Source organism: Epinephelus fuscoguttatus, linkage group LG5 (assembly GCF_011397635.1).
Source record: "Epinephelus fuscoguttatus linkage group LG5, E.fuscoguttatus.final_Chr_v1".
NCBI classification, from domain to species: Eukaryota; Metazoa; Chordata; class Actinopteri; order Perciformes; family Serranidae; genus Epinephelus; species Epinephelus fuscoguttatus.
The window spans coordinates 28,878,668-28,897,014 of NC_064756.1; the positions used below are offsets into that span (position 1 = coordinate 28,878,668).

The following is an 18,347-nucleotide window of genomic DNA, read 5'->3' on the forward strand; positions in this document are numbered from 1 at the left end:
TTTGGCTGTAACCCTGTCAGCTTTACAAAATCCAAATAAGAGGACCCTGCAGTCAAGTGTGATACCCCGACAGTACAACTCTGACCTTGAAGTAAATAAAATAAGGCTTATCGCAGGTGATTCAGCTTCCGTCTCTGGAGATGAGGAGCGTGTGGAGGGAATAATAACACACACTCCTGGAGCAAAACTAAATTCTTCAACTGTGAAATATCTTTATTTATGTAATCATGAAATATGGACTGAGTCCAATAAACACAGTAACATGTTCATCATCACAGGAGATCTGTACAAAACGATAAACTTTGTATCAGTGAAACCAGGTGTTTTATCCTCAGTGGTCAAAAGGCTAGTGTCAAATACTCATAAGACCAAAAATAAACCCACAAAAATAAATTAAATTGGGGTTTTTTTTCGCAAAAGAGGCTGACATGCCATGTTAATTAACTTGCTAATGTTTACTTCATAAATCTTGTTAATAAATGGCAAATTAGGCCAATACCCAATAGTTAAGTCATGATTTGGTGAATACTAATCATTTGACAACGTTAATTAGCACTGAGTGAGCGGTTAACTATATTAATTTGAGGACAGTAATTGTGTAACACTTAAATATACAATATTTCTACATTGTATGATTTTTTTTCTGTGATATTTGGATTATTCACCTTTAGTATCTAAGATTAAAGTAAAGATGGAATTTAATTAGTTTCCATTAATCCCACTACACATGTGAACATCTGAGGTAAAAGTAAGAGGTAATTTACAATCTTTATTGATAATGCCCTGCCTCATTTACAATATTTATACCATTAAAAACTCAGTTATTTACAACCCTGATTCAGAAAAAGTTGGGATGCTGTGTAAAACATACAAAAAAGGAATGTAATGATTTGCAAATCCTTTTTGACATAAAGCATGGAAAATAAGCAACATTTTTTTCATTAATCATGTTTCCAATGCAGCTATTCACATGAAATTTAGACCAGACATTGGTATTAATTAAATAAAATTACACTGGTAAAGCAATCATAACATTTTAATGAATAAAAATTGTGTGCAATAAAGTGGACTGCCACGGGATAAAAGTAATGAACACATTTGCAAGTCTTTAAATCTTGAAGAATTTAAGCGGGCTGGATGTGAAACTTGAGATAAAAAATTCATTTTCAAAACTTCAACATGCAATCTGAGTGTTTAAAAAAAAAAAAAAAAAGTGTTGTAACACAGTAGTAAACATGTCCCTGTCCCAGCCTTTTTGTCCTACCTTGCAGGCATCATAATCAGAATAAGTGCAAAAAACAATTAAGTTGATCAGTTTAAACACTAAATATCTCGTCTTTGTACTGTGTTTGATTGAATATATGTAAAAAGGAATTTGCAAATCATTGCATTCTGTTTTTATTTACATTTCACACAGCGTCCCAACTATTTTGTAATCGGGGTTGTATTATAAAGTTACTGATTTGCAGTTTATTCAACAAAAGGTGGTTGAATTTCCATCCATTAATCATCATTCACCCCTTATTTACAAATAATGACTTAATTATCAAAGAGTACCACAAACATGACAAACTGATAGCCATTACTTAACAATATCAAATAATTAACATGCACAGAACAATCACCATTTAACCATTAGATCATCATTTGCCATTTACTAACATTGTTACACCAAAATGCTGCCCAGCATATATAGTTCACTCCTCCAGTGCATCGTCATGGCAGAAAAATATCACTATGTGTTTTATACAGACTTACGGAGTCACTTTGATTATTGTGTATACATTGATGAGAGTGATCATTCTGTTGCTTGGATAAGAATATTTTAGTATTAACAACCTAAATGCAAAATGAGATGGAGTTAAGTATTTCCGTACTGTTTCTACAATATCATACAATTACCAAGTAACGCTAATCGGTGCACTGCAATTACAGGGGCGTCACTACAGGGAGTCATACATACTTAGTAGTAATCAAATAGCTAATTACTGCACCACCTATGGTGTGGAGGCGGTGAAAATAAAGACAAGACAGCTCCCTCCTGGCTAACACGTCCCACTCAGCCATGCAGGTTTTAAGTTAAATCAAGATACCCTTAGAACTCATAAGCCCTTTTTCTTTCATAGCAGGCATAAAAACCTCAACTAAGGAATCCTCTGACACACTGCTTCAATCCAAACCTATAAAACACACGCTCAGTCCTAAAAAGCCGGCAGTAGTGAGCTGCAGTGAGAACATGCGGGTATGTTAACACTGGCCTCCCCGTGTCCTCTGATTCCTCTGCAGAGGCATGGACCTGTCATAGCTGTCTTTATGTTCACAGTAAATACAACTCTACAACAAACAACTAGACAGTCACTCACACACGCACACACACATATACAGTATCTGGAACATTTCAAAGCAAAATATCAACAAGATAAAATGCACTTTGTCATGAAGTAACAGTAAAACTCAATACTTTGGTCAACCAAATCAAATAGTTTTGTATCTCTACACAACATCAAATACAATTTAAGGCAAAAATCAACCATTCAACAAGTCAAACAACAAAAGGTTCAAAAACATACATTGAAAATATTTCTATTTACAATATTTCCTCATAGAAAAATATGTTTGACTTGCACAGAGTTTTAAACATGGCCACAGTAAGACTAAATTCAACCTCGAGTGCACAAGACTGTCAGATCAGATTTTATCACACACCCACTGGTTCCAGTGCAGCTGTTGTAAAAGGATGCAAGGGCATCCTAGTGAATTTCAACTGGCATGGGGTGTATTGTACGATAACCTGCAAGCTACTGCAACTACCAAGCAACTAAACTAATGCTTCTAATAATGATATAACCACTGTCTTTTTTTATTATGTAGATAAACAACTTCTGGTTACTTTTTACATCTGTGTCTATCAATCTGTAAACATTTTTTGGTCAAACCAACACTTTCCTACAAACTATTTATGTTTAATCCTCCAGTAGTTACAGTAACCAACAGGCAGCGACAGTGCACAATCTGCAGGAGAAACAAAATCTACAAGTACAATAAAATACAAATACAACTCTTGTTTTTGAAGCGAGTACAGCAGCTAAATTGGGAACCACTGCGGTGTACTTCAATAGTGCAAATGCAACCTCAGGGGCAGAGCCGAGCGGCTGTGGACCTGGTCTGAGGTCAAAAGGCCTGTTCTGCCAGACTGTTTAAATGGATGGAGGTGTGTAGTAAGCCAGCCACAACGCAAGGGAGACATCTAACAGTGGGAGTGAAATGGAGGCAGAGGCTGGCGTTTGGCGAGGTCGGCTCATTTGGGTGCCAGATCACAGAGCTCATGTACAGCTTGAACCTAAATGTCACAGTGCGTCTGTGTCCCCAGGCCCACACAGAGATGATGAGTGTTGAGTATTTACATCGGTGGAGGGTTAGTGCAGGAGTCAGTCAACGTGACCACCTGTCAACACAGCAGTCTGAATGCTTCTGGTGATCTGCTGCAAAGTGTCAACAGGGTCAGAGTCACCACCGTCGTCACATTTTTCATCCTCTCAAGTGTGTGTATGTGTGTATATCTGTTATGTGAAGTACATTCTTTTGATTTTACAATTAGACACAATTTTAGCTTGACACAGACATTCACAAAAATCATTGCCCTCCTCCGGCAACTGCTTAAAATGTTCAGGCACAAAGACTAAATCCACCACGAAAAAAAAGGGTCAAACAGGTGGAGAAGTGTAGAGGGCCAAGCAGGAGGTAAAGCTGAGCTGCGAGGGACACCAGCAGGGGATCCAATGTACATGTAGAGTAGGTAGAGGTGACACTGTCAAATGAAAGAGGAAAATTAGTGCAGTCTCTCCGTTAACACACTGATTAGCGTTTGCATGTTCTGTATCAGCATATCTGTCTAATTTCCATAATTGCACTGACAATATTTCCAAATCTAGAAAAGATTGGATTTCAAGCGAGGTAGGACATTGCAGTAGATCATCAGTACTCGCATAATCATAATCACAGGCAAATTTACATTCGGTCCTCCTAGGACTGTGCTGCAGCTAATAATAGCATCTCTTACTCAGGTTGCCACAGGAATATAAAGTAAGATTGTTACTTTACTGCTTGGCTTCTTTCACTGTTCCTGTCTGTTTTTTTATCTTCTTTCCTTTGTGCTCTTTGACATCAGTTCACTGATAAAAAATAATAATGCATCCGCTACTACAAGTGTAAAGACTGTTCTCTATCGTATCGAGATTATCTCCCCACCCAGTAGTTATATCATAACTATGGGAATTACCCCCATCTCGGGTAATCAACGTGGAATATTGACACACCACTTTCCATGGCTGGCATGTGCCAGGCAATAAAAGCCTCACCTTGCGCATGCACCCACTGATTCATTGATTTCCACCTGTTGGAGTCAACGTGAGAGCAGAAAGAAAAGAGAGGAGTTTAGTGTTTTGTCCACTTATCTTCCTCTAGGTTGGAGAGCTGGCCTTCGCGGGTCCCTCTCGAGGATAGCAAAACGCTGTTTCTTCTTTTAGACAATAAGGAATATAGCAGTTGAGAGTGGTGCCATATTCATGTATTGCAGCTGTCTGTTTACGCACGGTTGAGGCATAGCAGCTCACTCGAGCCTGACTTAGTCGGGGGGCAGCAGGCTGTCTGCCTGCCTGCCTGGGTTGTTTCAACAATGACCAAGGGGTATCGTTTACTGTTCCGAAGCACTCCTCCTCTGATGAGGGTGGCTGCATTTTCCATTATTGCAGACCACAAGCACAGGGAGGTCTTGCACTCGGAAATTTTCACTTTCATGGCAAAGTCAGCTTGTAGGGAAGTGAAAGAAGAAGATCAGCAGGCAGGGTTTTATTCCCACTATTTTCTTGTTCCGAAGTGGGACAGGGCGCTCAGGCCTGTCTTAGACCTCAGGGAGCTGAACAAGTTCCTCAGGCCCCTGAAGTGCAAAATGTTGACCGTGTCCAGGGTCAAGCAGGCTGTCCGGGTAGGTGACTGGTTTGCAACCGTCGACCTAAAGGACACCAATTTTCAAATCCCAATCTGGGAGGGGCACAAGAGGTTTCTCAGGTTTGCCTTTGCAGGAAAAACCTTCGAACTCTGTGTCCTCCCCTTCTGCATCTCACTGGCACCCCACACCTTCACCAGGTGCATGGATGCAGTCTTGGGGCCTCTGCGGCAGCAGGGTCTCAGGATACTTAACTATTTAGACGACTGGCTAATATGTGCACAGACAGAGTCTGCACATCATGCGTCTGCTGTTGGATCACATTCAGGGTCTGGGACCGCGGATCAGCGAGAAAAAGTGCAGCCTCCAGCCTGCACAGGCAACTCAGTTTCTAGGCATGCGGCTGGATGCCAGAGCTGGGTTGGTGATGTTGTCACAGGAGAGGCAGGTTTCAATCAGGACCTGCCTCTCTCATTTTCAGCTGGGTGCCACGGTCATGTGGCGGCTGTGTCTCCGCCTCTTGGGTCTTATTGCACTCTTATCACTCTTGTTTCAAATCTGCTGCAAAGAGTTCGGAAGGAGGAACTGTAGGTGATTCTGGTGGCACCGAAGTGGCCACACATGACATGGTTCTCGGACGTGGTGCCTCTCCTGGCTGGGAGGCCATGGGAGCTCTCTGTCCATTGGGACCTTCTGAGTCAGGCGCAGGGGGCCCTGCTCCATCCCTTTCCACAGGGGCTCAAACTTGAGAGGCCCTGAGAGGGCCGGTCTGCTAAGCTTGGGACTTGCACAGTCAGTATTTCAGATCATGCAGAGTGCTTGGGCACTGTCTACAAGGTCTGCATACTCTTACCACTGGGAGCTCTTTGCATCATGGTGCACAACTAACCAGATCGATGCACTGAGATATGCAGCCCCATAGGTGCTCTGGTACCTGCAGGGGCATCTTGAGATGGTAAAATCACCTTCAACCCTTAGAGGCATGGTGGCAGCTCCAGTATCAAGGCTGCTCATACAGGGGATTATAGACTTGCAGGTAGTGACTGCAGCCTCATCTCTCAGTTCCTGAAGGGTGTGCAGAGGCTTGCACTGCACACCAGGAGGCTGGCCATTCCATCGTGGGACCTGGGTCAGGTGTTGGTTGCCCTGCAGCAGGAACCTTTTGAGCCTCTGGAGTCAGTCAGCATTAAGTTGCTGTCTCTTTAAGTGTTTTTTTCTCTTGACATCAGCCTGGCGCCTGGGCCTCGGTACAGTGGCACACAGCATTTCGTTTCGTTTTCGTATATACACACCTACTGGGTATTTTCTGTTGTTAATGCATCTGGTGGTGGGGATGCCTCACTGGAATACTAGGGGGAGCACTTGTGGACCTGCATCTGCTGTCTCCTGGGGCCCCTCGCGGTGTGTCTTAAAGGGTTCCCATAGTTATGATATAACTACAGCGTGCAGAGATAATTTTGATACAATAGAGAATGTTTGGTTACATTGTAACCTTGGTTCTCTGAGTGAGGAGATTAACTCCCCAGGCTCAAGGCTGCTCAATACCAGTTCCGATCAATGTCAATTAATGGGTGCATGCGCAAGGAAGGGCTTTCATAGCCTGGCGCATGCCAACCGCGTAAAGTGGTGTGTCTTAAAGATTATTAATTTTCCATGTCGATTACCCCAGATGGGAATACCTCCCATAGTTATGATATAACTACTGGGTGGGGAGATAATCTCCTCACTCAGAGAACCAAGGCTACAATGTAACCGAACGTTATGTATCAGATACATCAAAGAACATAATCTAATCAAGGTGGACATTTATTGACTTTGCCGGAGCTCAACAGTAGCAAAGCAAAATCAATCTGTGTTTATGTCAAAGCTTTGCGAGCCTTGAGCTCTTAAAGGCTCTGAAACACAGTGAAATAAAAGGTGAAAGGCTGCATTATTCTACACTAACTGATTCTGAAGTGGGAAACAATAACAACATGACTTCTCAGGTGTCACAGCAATTCAAGGAAATGGATTCTTACAATGTTTACCAAGTTGATGCTCTTAAGTAATGCTTATCACAGGCTGTCTGAGAAAGCCTGTGCATGATTAATGATAACAGTGAATCAGGAGACTAATTGATTTTGTTCCAACAAAAAATGCAGGACTGATGCATCTCATTACTCTGCTCTGGTATTTTATAAATTGTAAATAAATGTATTTGTAAAAAAAGGGGCACACAGAGGTTAGATTACCCATCATGAGATGCTCTCCTCAGTCTCTGAAAACAGTCGGATAATGTATTTGTGGCTCTACGGGAAAGCTTTCTAAAATCTGAAAAAAGTCTGCTGTTTTGGAGCTTGACCCATAGCGACTAAAATGCAGGATACCTTAGCATCTGCTGCTTTGATTTTGACCATTTTTCTATAAATCTGTCTCTTACTTCCCCCAACTCGAAGTCACCCAACTTAATGAAAGTGCAATACTAATCTTTCCCATATGTGCTTTTTTAAAAAAAAAAAATAAAAAAAAATTAATTTTAATTTTATATACTTTATTAATTGAATTTCCCCTCAGGGAGATTAATAAAGTATATAAAATTAAAATTATGTAAATTTTAAAAAAATATATATAATGCACACCATCCTTCAAATATTATTTACAAAACTAAATAATGTGCCTTATCACCTCATTTTGGAATTTACAGCCCATCAGAGCCTCACACTTCTCTGTCTGTCTGTTGCAGACCTACACCAATTGTGAAGGACAGCATGTTGATTCTGAGATAATGATCAGACTAAAGTCCAGAGATGCAAGAAACAAATTATCTGTCATGTTGTGTAGAAGCAAATAGTTCATCCAGATTATCTAGACAAATAAAAGTGAAAGCAAGCATATCTTAAACATCAGTAATAAAACTGTCCGTGCACACAACTACAGCATTCCCTGAGGTCAAAGTTGAATATTGAACTAAGTCTGTAAGGAATTTGATCTGAATTGACTGACTACAATGTTTACAACAGGTATTTTGGGTAAAACTTTCTGTTTACATATCTTTTCTCAGCCTGAAGCATGTGTATGCTTGTCTGACTGTTTCTGTTTACCTCTTGGGAGTACAAAAGAATTATTATTAAGTACAGTTCAAAAACTACAAAAATACGACACACTGTTAGAAAATGCATCTAGTTACTTCCTATACTTTCTGTTTTATTAGGGACAAGTATGAGGGAGACTCCGATTCTCTCTTTGCAGTCATACTGGATTCTGGACTTAAAGACTTGGTATGTACAACAGCTACGATGAATAGAGCACGCCCAAGGACAATAAGGGCATGGATGGATATAGACTTGGATGATTTAACCCCTTCTTTGTTGTTGTTCTTTTTCTTCTGAGACAGAAGTTGTTATAACATGAAATATACCATATCTAAAGAATAAGATGTCACCTTGGCCCTGGACACTAAGACCCCTTTGTTCTCCTCTTCTATCCTCCCGCAATCCTCCCATCTCTTTGTTGACGTCAGGGAGTGGTGTCGCCACGATGTATGGAGGGCCGTCCCCATGGGCCTGGTCCTCCACCTCCTCCTCCACCACCTCCTCCACCCCCTCCTCCACCTCCTCCTCCTCCCACGTGGTCCTTATCTGACTCTGGTTGGCTCTGGGCTCGCTCAGGCTTGGGATTGGGCGTGCATGGTGGGTCGGGCTGTTGCACCGACATGGTCCTGCGCAGATGGGTGCGCTTACACAGGAAGTCAGGCTTCGCCGAGAGACCGAAGGAGCCCTTCCTTAGGACCATACGAACCGAAGGGGATTTCTTGGGTCTAGCTCTGTGCCCAAACTGAAGGGTGGAGAGGTGCGCTGCGTAGCCCTCGCTCAGGAACTGCATATAACCCACAGTTAGAAGGTAAGAAAAAAAAAAAGAGAGAAAGGGGTAAGAAGATTAAAGTAAATGAGAAAAACCTTTCAAGTGAAATAGGCACAGAGAAACACCACGAAAAGGTTCTTGAGAAAGAGGTGAAAGACACAAATTGAACTACCTGGCACTGATTTTGGTATTTCTTTGAAGGTCTGCCGACGATATAAATCTGCGAGGGGCAGAGGCCGAGCATGTTGTAAACAGAGATGTCCTTCATGGAACCGTAAGCAGAGTTGATCTTAATGTGACACTGGGGAGAAAGGAGATAATCAGTCAGAGATGTGTGTAGCAGGATACAACACTGTGGACTTGCAAAGGAGTGTTACAGAGGAGAGAGATGGAGATAACTGTAGGGTGCAAAACAAAATGTTTCACATGCAGTGCAAAAAAACCCGAAGTGCCCAGTTAATGTCAGTTAATGACGGTTTGTCTCATACATCTTGTATGAGGTTCTTGAGGAAGATGGTCTTTTGCCGCAGGGGATCATGAACCAGGCCTTCAGAGAAGAAGATCATCCCATGGGGGAAATTGTGTTGAGAGAGCCAGGATACAACGCGCTGCTTCTGCATGTCAGGGCGGCCTGTGATGTAGATGATCAGATATCCAAGGTCCTGCCAATGCCTGCATGTTAATACACAACATCAAACACACATCAGAGTCTTTCATTTTGGTCATAATGGATAGGATGCACTTAAATGCTTTAAATGTGTGCCAACTCATCTGAACCTGTGTGTCAGTTTTTGAGGAGAGGAATTTCATTTACACAGGCACACACACACACACATACACAGAGAGGCTATTTCTAGTTACCTGACGACATCGACAGCTCCGGGGCGGACCTTGGGGTCACTGCCCATGATTGACACACTAGCAGCGAAAGAGCCATCGATGCTGAAGACCACACACTCCATGCCCCGTGGCAACACAGTCAGGTAGGCCTCTGCGCTTGTTTGATCGCCCCTTGAGATAGAAAAAGGGAGAGAAACTGCATATGCTACATGTTTGTTACTCCCTTCAAAGCCCTCTATACTGCGCTCTCTAGCTAGAAGCTCACACACCAATACAAGGCACAAATATAGGGCTTAATTCTATGATTCTCTCATTTTCATTGTATCTTGTTTGATTATATAGCACTCTGTCTGTAAGGGGCTTGGATGCTTACTTAACCACCATTTTAATAGGGTAGACTCCCAGGCCGAGCTTCTTGCTCTTGGGTATAGTGTATGTGACTCTGCCGCTGCTGTTGGTCACCTCTGTGTCAAAGTGCACCCAGCGGCCAGACTGAGGTTGTGTCATTAGCAAGATGTCCACCTAAGAGAGGCAGGGTGGGTCAGTAGGTTGAAGGATAAGGTCAGTCTTTAATACACTAATGTAAAGTATATCTGTAGTAACAATCATGTCGCTCCTTTTCACCTTTTCTCCAGTCAGAGTAACCATGTCCAAGGGGCCGTACATGAAGCGACCAACCAGAGTCTGAGGCCCATCCTCGGTGGCAATGATGTCATTCACCCTGTGGTTGGCAGTGACGTTCTACAATCGATAACAAGAAAGAGCACAGAACACAGTTCAGTCACGACACTGTGGTCAAGGTTTTCACTTTGTTGCTGCTCATGTAAAGCTTTGATACAAAGCTTTGTGTTTACTGATGAAGAATGTCAGATACAGCTCTGAAAAAATGGACTTTCAGTTGAGATTTTTCCCCCTCAACCATTAAAGGGATAGTTTGTTTTTTTGAGGGGTGGGGTTGTATGTATGTATGTATGTATGTATCTATGTATGTATGTATTTATGCTGCTGGTCTACAGCTTAGTCCAAACTTAACTTCTAAAACATGTCAGTCACACAGTAACACAAACAATCTAACCAACTGAGGCAGTGGTGTATAAGCATCTCACATGTTCTGTGAAGTAAAATAACTATCTTTGTCAAAGGGTCTGGTGGCTTTAAAGAAAGCAGAGATATCAGCCTCAGTTCCCCGTTGAAAAGGGCTGTCTGATGGCAAGGTAAAGCAGTGAAAATATTATAAGCTTACACTAAATTGATATCGATTTTTTTTTAGGTGGCTAAAATACGTTTTGCTACTGCCCCCATCCACAGCAGTACATTGCAGAGCTTCTATGGTGGTGCTCCTGTCTGCTTCTCCAAGCTGGTGGCATGCCAACTGCCATCTACAGCAGGTAATACATTGAGTTTGGATAAGTATCTCATAAAACCCCATTTCAAAAAATCTAAACTATCTGTTTTAGATCCCAAGGTCAAGAATTAACTTCAATTGTCAAACCTGAAAAAGCTAACCCCATGGAGAATTATCACTAGACACTAGTATGTATGATGTTATCTTCTGTGGAACTGCAGGAGGGAGTCCAGAACAAATTTCCTTAAGGGGACACTAAAGTATATTGTATCGTATCATATAATTTCGTATCGTATCGTATCGTATTGTATCGTATTGTATCGTATCAGATGTAGCAAGCAGCTTATTCAGTGAAAAAACTATAAAACCCTACCCAGTGCTACCTGCCTGAAATATCAGCAAATCACACTCAAAGTTAGCGACTAATTTATGAACATATTGGATCATTTGCATCTAAAGGGCCAGATGTTCCCTGCAGGAGTTGATGGAGAGTAGAAAAAAACAAACTTAAAAGAGAATTAATGTTGGACTTACATATTCCAGGTGGCCAGAAACACTGATGTTGCTCCATATCAAATTATTGTGTATATAGACAACTGTAACAAGTGCTCACAAGTTAACCACATAAACTTTAAGGTGATAGCATGTATATGCTGTGTTTACAGCTTGTGTCTGCCAAGTGGCCAAATATTTAGTTTATAAAGGGTCTAAAGAACCATTCATAATTCACATAGAACTAAATGTAACAAAGCAAGAGGCTGGGAAAGTGACGAGCATTACACTGGTAAAAGCACTTGATACGGACAACCTAAAATGTGAACATGAACAATCACACAATGTGTAGAACATGTAGCTACAAAATGTGCTCTGTGCCTGCCTGAACTACAGTGTAGTCCCATTAAAATCACAGCTGGTGTTTGTCCTTGTATGACCTGTTTTTGCAAGCTCTTACAACATACAGCAGAGGCTGAAGTGTCCCCTGCTTTGATGTGTTGCATGTCCAGATTTCAATGCCCAGCCGAATGTTTCTGGTGTATGCGCTGTGGGACCCTCAAGAAAAGAGTTACCTCTCTACATTAAGCGTCCTTGTCTTGTTCTTTTCTCCACATTCAGTGAGTACCTCCAAGTGAGCCGGCAGAGAAACATTAATCCCTAAATCTCTTCTTGCTGAGTTGGTTGCATTTTAATAGCATATTATAAGCACACTAACGTAGAATTCTCACACTCTGTTGTGGGCCACCATGACAGAAATTTAAATTCTGCTTCCCACTCCTCTGCCATTTCTGTAACCTTTACTTTATCCTGGAGAATTTTGCTCGGCACACATGCCCTTTTTCAACACCCTGCTTTTCTTCTAAATAGTTAGACAACTCGAAAAGTGTTTTCTTTTTTTTTTCCCTGTAGGTGGTGTGATAAAATATAGTGTTTCCTTCACAAGCTTGTGAGGGATTTATGTTCAAGTAGAGATAAAATGTTTGCTTTTTAAAATATAAAATACAAGCTCATATAAACAAACATGCTATAACAGAAAAACCTGCGTCATGTCTAAACAAAAGAAACAGCAATAGATGTGATTGGTTGATTAAGTCTTTGTTGCAGTGATTTTTATCAGGAGTAAGAGCCTATTATGACATTTTGTTTACTCGAAAACACACTTCTGTTTATTGACAGCACTCAGTGAAAGATAATGGAGCATCTGCAAATTTTAATAAATATCGCTAAGTGCTGATGCGATCAAGCGTGTTGTGGTTGTATTTTCTTGTTTCACCACATCGGTTAATGATAATTGATCTAGAGGATGTGACATCTAACAAGGAAGTTCAATATTTCCAGCTGTTATTCTGCATTAGCTTTGTCAACAATTAATTATTTGCCAGCATGGGGTCCTACTGATGCAGCGATGGCAAGCATGCAGAGTAAGGGCACCATGCATGCCCACCTGGGCACACACACACACACACAGCATACAATACATAAAACATCACAGCTGCTGTGTGACACGAGGAGGCCTGACACTGGTCAATGTCTAGCTAAATTTCCTCGACACAGTTCACTAGGTACTCACTGTGTGGTCATATGTGAAAGCTACATGTGCCTCAGTACCACCATCCACTTACAGAGTACGTGAGGAAGAGATGGGTTAGAGAGTCAGACCCCTCCTGTGAAAGAGCAGCATGTACAAGAAATAAAAGCCACACTCATGGTCCCTCTCCAGCTGTGACAAACACCTCTTACTAAGTCAAGGAAGATCAGAAATAGATGCCAAGTCTCTCTGAATAGTATCATTCTGCAGCAGATTTAGCACAGAGCAGCTCCAAATCTCCATATGGTGGATCGTATTCAGGACGTGGCAACTTTTTTCAGAGCTGCTTTCTTTGAGCACTTACATTAGAAACACATCACTGGGCCAAGGTGAGGCATGAACAAGATGACACTGAAACAAGAAGACCTTCACAGGCTCAAATACAGATATGTTTCCATGGTGCTCTGGTTGCATAGTTCTATTTATAGCCCTGTGAAAAGCAAGCAGTCACTAAATTCTTGTCTTTAGGAAATGGCAGATAAAAGGAGCACTTGATGGATAGCAATGTGACCTTGATTGTTCCACTCTGCAGGGCTCAGAAGCCTCAAGTAACTATGTGTGTCTGCCTGCTGCAGTGCTTCAAGGTGAAAATGTGGGAGCATTTCAATTTTTTCAGGTTATGAACAGTTCACAGAGCCCTCAGCGCTAAAGCACTACAACCTCAGCAGTTAGTGATGACTGTATTTTTAGTCTGAATGAATGCAAAACCATTGCAGCAGAAGAACAAAATCTGCTCTGTGTGTGTGCGTGCGTGTGTGCTTGTGTGGGTGAGTGTATTTCTGAGAATGAGAGTCACCTTGGAGACAATATTCCAGGTTGTGTAATATCTGGTGTCTAAGCCAAAGTGCTTTGTTGAAAAATGCATGAATTTGTTCCCATAAAGTTTAAAAATGAGCTTCTGAAAGTTAACTGAGTAGCCATAATTCACATTTCTGTTAGCAGAGCAAACTGGGGCAAAACTATATTTATACAAAATAAACCAACAAATAATTAATTACCCTCAGTTTGACATGTGTCCTCCTTCTGAGCCATTTTTCCCGTGGGCTGGAGGGCGAGAACGGCGCAGAGTCCAAATTGTCTGCTTCATGGGTCTTCACACAGTCGCATCGCATGAGCTGTTAATAAACACATGTGTATATAAGAGCAGGCAGTTCCACACACAAGCCTTTGAAACCATAACATAGTCTCACCAGTGTGCTTCCTGCACATTGATGCAGTGAAGAGTAATACATCACATTAAAATGGGAGGAGACTCTGTCCGTCCTTAAATATTCTCTCTGGTAAATTGGTGCCCTACAAATGGCGTCGTCATGTTACATACTTAATGTTAAGTTATGTAGCTTAAGTTTAGACAAGGTCAGGTATGTAGGTTAGGTTTAGGAAAAGGAAAATGGTTGGCTGATGATGTCCTGACCTTAAAATAACTCACAGTACCTAGGCAAATGTATTGTGTTTGTTTAACCCATCCACCACCCCAACCTGCCTTCTAATGCAGACTTTTTCTCTTTATACTACTTCCTTCTTTACTCCCGTCAGAGCCTTAGTCATGTGATTGAAGCCTTCCCAATTACGTGGGTTACACACAAATTACTGGCTCCTGATTATGTGGGTCATATACAAATTGTAGTGCTTTACTATTCGTAAGTAGCCTATACATACGAACAGCCTGAACTGTTACACCGCCAAACAGCATGCTGGGTACACCTTTCGTTCCGTTATTCGCTATAAGACATTCAATAACAGATGGAGAAAGAGAGACCAGAGATTACCTTGTAGCAAACTAAAAGATTTCAAGCATCAGCGATGTAACTTTCCGAACGAACACTTTTGTTCCCGGGAATAGCTGGTCCCATATAGCTAGCTGTTACCAAATGACATACATTCTAGCATTGTTAGGAGACGCAACTATGTCATGGCAGGTTTATTGCTCAGGACACAAAGATGCAGTGTCGAGTGTGCAATTGTTGGGATGCGCAGTTGTCGAGAAAGCTTCAAGCAGTGACACCAGAGGCCAAGCTATAGGTCCGTTAGGAACAGACCTTGATGTACCATTAGAAGCCCTGAAAATAAGTTATGTTTAGGGATGATAAATCACAAGTTGTAATGGAAACCTTTTGTGACAAGAGCAGATTAAGAGCGAAGGGGTGATTTGGAGTACTTCATTAAAGCTATCGTGCACTTCTTAAAAGAAGCCATGCATGTAATTCTTGACTCTTTGACGTAGAAAGGCTCCATGTTTCATGACATCTTAAAACATAGTCTTACTGAGGCTGGACTGTGAGAAGAGTAAATGATTCAGCTTTAACAAATTATTTTCTGTGCAGCCCTTAAATTCCATGATGATCCTTTAATATGACTCGGCATCGAGTGGAGCTGAAAACCACTGAACCAAAATGATGATCTTTGAGTTTATTAGCTTCCTGATGGCGTCAATAGCACTTCTTTTTTTCTGATGTGCTCTCCATATTCCCCTCACGTTTCCTCACAAAGAAGACATGCTGCGGCAGACAGTGGCAGGATGAAAAAAAAAGTTCTTTTTTTTTTTCTTCTTCTCTCTCCGGGAGCTCTGCTTTCTAATGATCAAGTTCAAAGACGGTGTTTCCAGGGGCTTTTATCAGGACATGACGTGATACTCTTGTATTATTCTGTTATTCTTTTTGTCCTGCTCTTTGTTGTTGTCTGAGCATTTGAGAAACATGCGTGTAATTACCACAGATGCACAAAAACGCAATCACTCAGTATATTAATGGGCAGCTCAGTAGGTGAAGCAATAACTGCCACAGCTCACAGTTTAAGTCCAACTCAGACATAATGTATATGCACTGGTGGCACTATAAGAGACTCTTCTGATCAAAGTTTGGGTCCCCTCAACTAAAGAGGTGATGACAGAGAAATGGAAATGCCTGGATGCTTAACTGAAGCCAAGAACACTTTTTCCAGACCTTTAAAATCTTAACCGACCATAAATAGATTTAGCACCACACTTAATTTCTGATTTTTGCGGATTCTAGTCATGCCCTTCTACATTTATGTGTAGCCCAGACCAAATCACAAAATCCTGGTCTGATCTGTTACACTGCATAATCAAAGAAGTCGGATAAAATGGCTACCACTTGTCTGAGGCTCAGTTGTGGGGTGTAAGATGAATTCTAAACATCTACACAAAAGATGAAGTGTGCTTGTGATCCATCCCTTTGTAGACCACCTAACAATTCCCACAATTTTGGCCATTACTTGTCAAGGCTAAATCAATGCAAAAATAGACCCCAATATCACTGGTCCCCAGTCTGGCAGTCCTGACCCACACTGGGGTTCACCAAAGATTCAAAAGGTGTTGTGAGACCTTCTTCATTAAAAAAACATAAACCTTTTAAAAGTTATACACTCGACCTGTATCTCAGCATTTCATTAATTTCTGTGAAAAGAACTAAATTGATTTCTTTGTTTAAAGAAGTCTCAAGAGATAAGGGCACTGTAAAGACCTGAACACAAACTATACTGTCAGAGTCTTTACTCTCTGTGTAACAGCCTAATCTTCCATTAAAAAGTAAACAGTTAAAACAACTAAGGAGCCAGCAGAACAATAGTAAAGTATCAGGGAGAGGAAAACATGAAATTTTTCAAAAAAAAAAAGAAAAAAAAAAAAAAAAGAAGAAGATATGAAATATCCATAAAAATATGTTACTCAGTCAAGGGTAGTCACTTTACTCAATGACAGAAAAGGGGTCCCTTTAGGAAAAAGGTTGGAGACCACTGCTTCATTTCATGTAGTGCCTTCTAAGCTGTAAATCTACGTCATGACTCAGCACTGGATTCTTGCTCAGCATACTTTGAGATGTCTTGAAACGACATTTATGGCAAAAATGCTTTGGTAAATCTATATATAGATTGCTCATTTGTTATTGCTAGCTCAGTCCACAGTTACATGCCGTAAAGGGGTGTTGATGACATTCTTGGCTTGCAGCCAGACTTCTGGTTTTAACATATTCAAGGTGTCATCTGTGCAGAAGGAGCCCTCAAGCAGCTTAGCAGCGGCATCTATGCTGTGTTGTTGTGAAGCAAGAAGACACCATTAAACAGAAGCAGCTGTTCTACAAGTGACAGAATTAAAAAACAGCAATAAGCCAGTGCCTTAAACTATGAGTACAACCTGAGAAGTCACTCAGGATGCAGCATCTAAAACATGGTATATGTTAAGATACAAAAGGATCGGGATTTATTTGGACTTTCTTGAAGCCCTTGTTGGTTCAAGTCTCACCCATAAGCAATAATTATTATTATTATTAATTATGTATCATCAACTAAAATGGCATGTGGAGTTCTTCAAGGGTCAATACTAGGACCCCTTTCAGTCAACCACAAGAAGCTGCCATTAACTGGATTTTGGATTACTTTTAGATTTGCAAAACAAATTTCCATTCTGACATGTATTTTTATACAATGACTTTTACCTCTGTTTGTCTTTTAATCTGTTGTTTTGCTTACATGTCTTATGTACAACACTTGATGTGCTCATGTGCTGTAATGTGAAAATGTAATTGACAAAACGCTGAAAAAATTGTCTTAAAATGTCAAGACAAGTGCAGATTATGAATTTATAATGGGTCTGTGGATTTTGGTAACTACCTGCACCACTATGTGCTACGGCTGTATGTGTCCTCCGTGCTGTTGTCTCTTTTCTCATTCCTGTAGCTCTCTCCAGGTGTGCTGCATTGCCTAACAAGGTACATTGCCTGGTGAGGTGCACCGGGCATGGGAAGTAGGTGCTTAAGAGCTCCTGTGCCAACAGCAGGGGAGCTCCTCTGGTGTGGGGACTGCTGCCTCCCACCTTGGGATTTTATTTTTTGTTAAAGTTTCTAAAACAAAACTGTTTTTATATTAAAGCAACAAAAAATAGACTATACTGTTTCCAACCGCCTCTGTCCGATGCCTCCACTTTCTACCTCCTACAGCTTTCTTGTTGGTATTTTTTTTATGATATACAGAATCACACAGTTTAAAATACTTCATACTGCATCTCACTAAGAGCCACAATGATGATGCAGTGACAGCAAGTGAATTCCTGCTGCTCCCATTTGGTTATAACGACAGTAAACATACCCTGAGGCCATGGACTTGGAACAAGCCACTAATGTAATATCAAAGAAGAAATGCTGCGTATGCAAAGTTATGGCCTTAACAAGAGACTGGAGATGTGCCATATTTTGTTACTTTGTTTCATCTACTCCCAAAGCAACGTTCCAAGAGAACCTCTCCACATTTGATTTGACAAATTCAGTCTTTTAAGATACCAG

General features: G+C 41.2%; 1 protein-coding gene across 3 annotated transcripts in view; it reads right to left on the reverse strand.

Moving 5' to 3' along the window:
* Window positions 1–1,193: 1,193 nt before the first annotated feature.
* Window positions 1,194–18,347, reverse strand: part of pitpnm3 (PITPNM family member 3) — a 122,329-nt gene continuing 105,175 nt past the window's right edge. For all 3 annotated transcript variants that reach the window (XM_049577168.1, XM_049577170.1, XM_049577167.1), the window contains exons 14-21: window positions 14,052–14,168; window positions 10,250–10,366; window positions 9,999–10,147; window positions 9,647–9,796; window positions 9,274–9,457; window positions 8,958–9,086; window positions 8,367–8,800; window positions 1,194–3,808 (exon numbers count right to left, since the gene is read on the reverse strand). In XM_049577168.1, coding sequence (XP_049433125.1) covers window positions 8,441–8,800; window positions 8,958–9,086; window positions 9,274–9,457; window positions 9,647–9,796; window positions 9,999–10,147; window positions 10,250–10,366; window positions 14,052–14,168 — 1,206 coding nt within the window. In that variant the 3' untranslated portion in view covers window positions 1,194–3,808; window positions 8,367–8,440. The remainder of the gene's footprint in view (window positions 3,809–8,366; window positions 8,801–8,957; window positions 9,087–9,273; window positions 9,458–9,646; window positions 9,797–9,998; window positions 10,148–10,249; window positions 10,367–14,051; window positions 14,169–18,347) is intronic.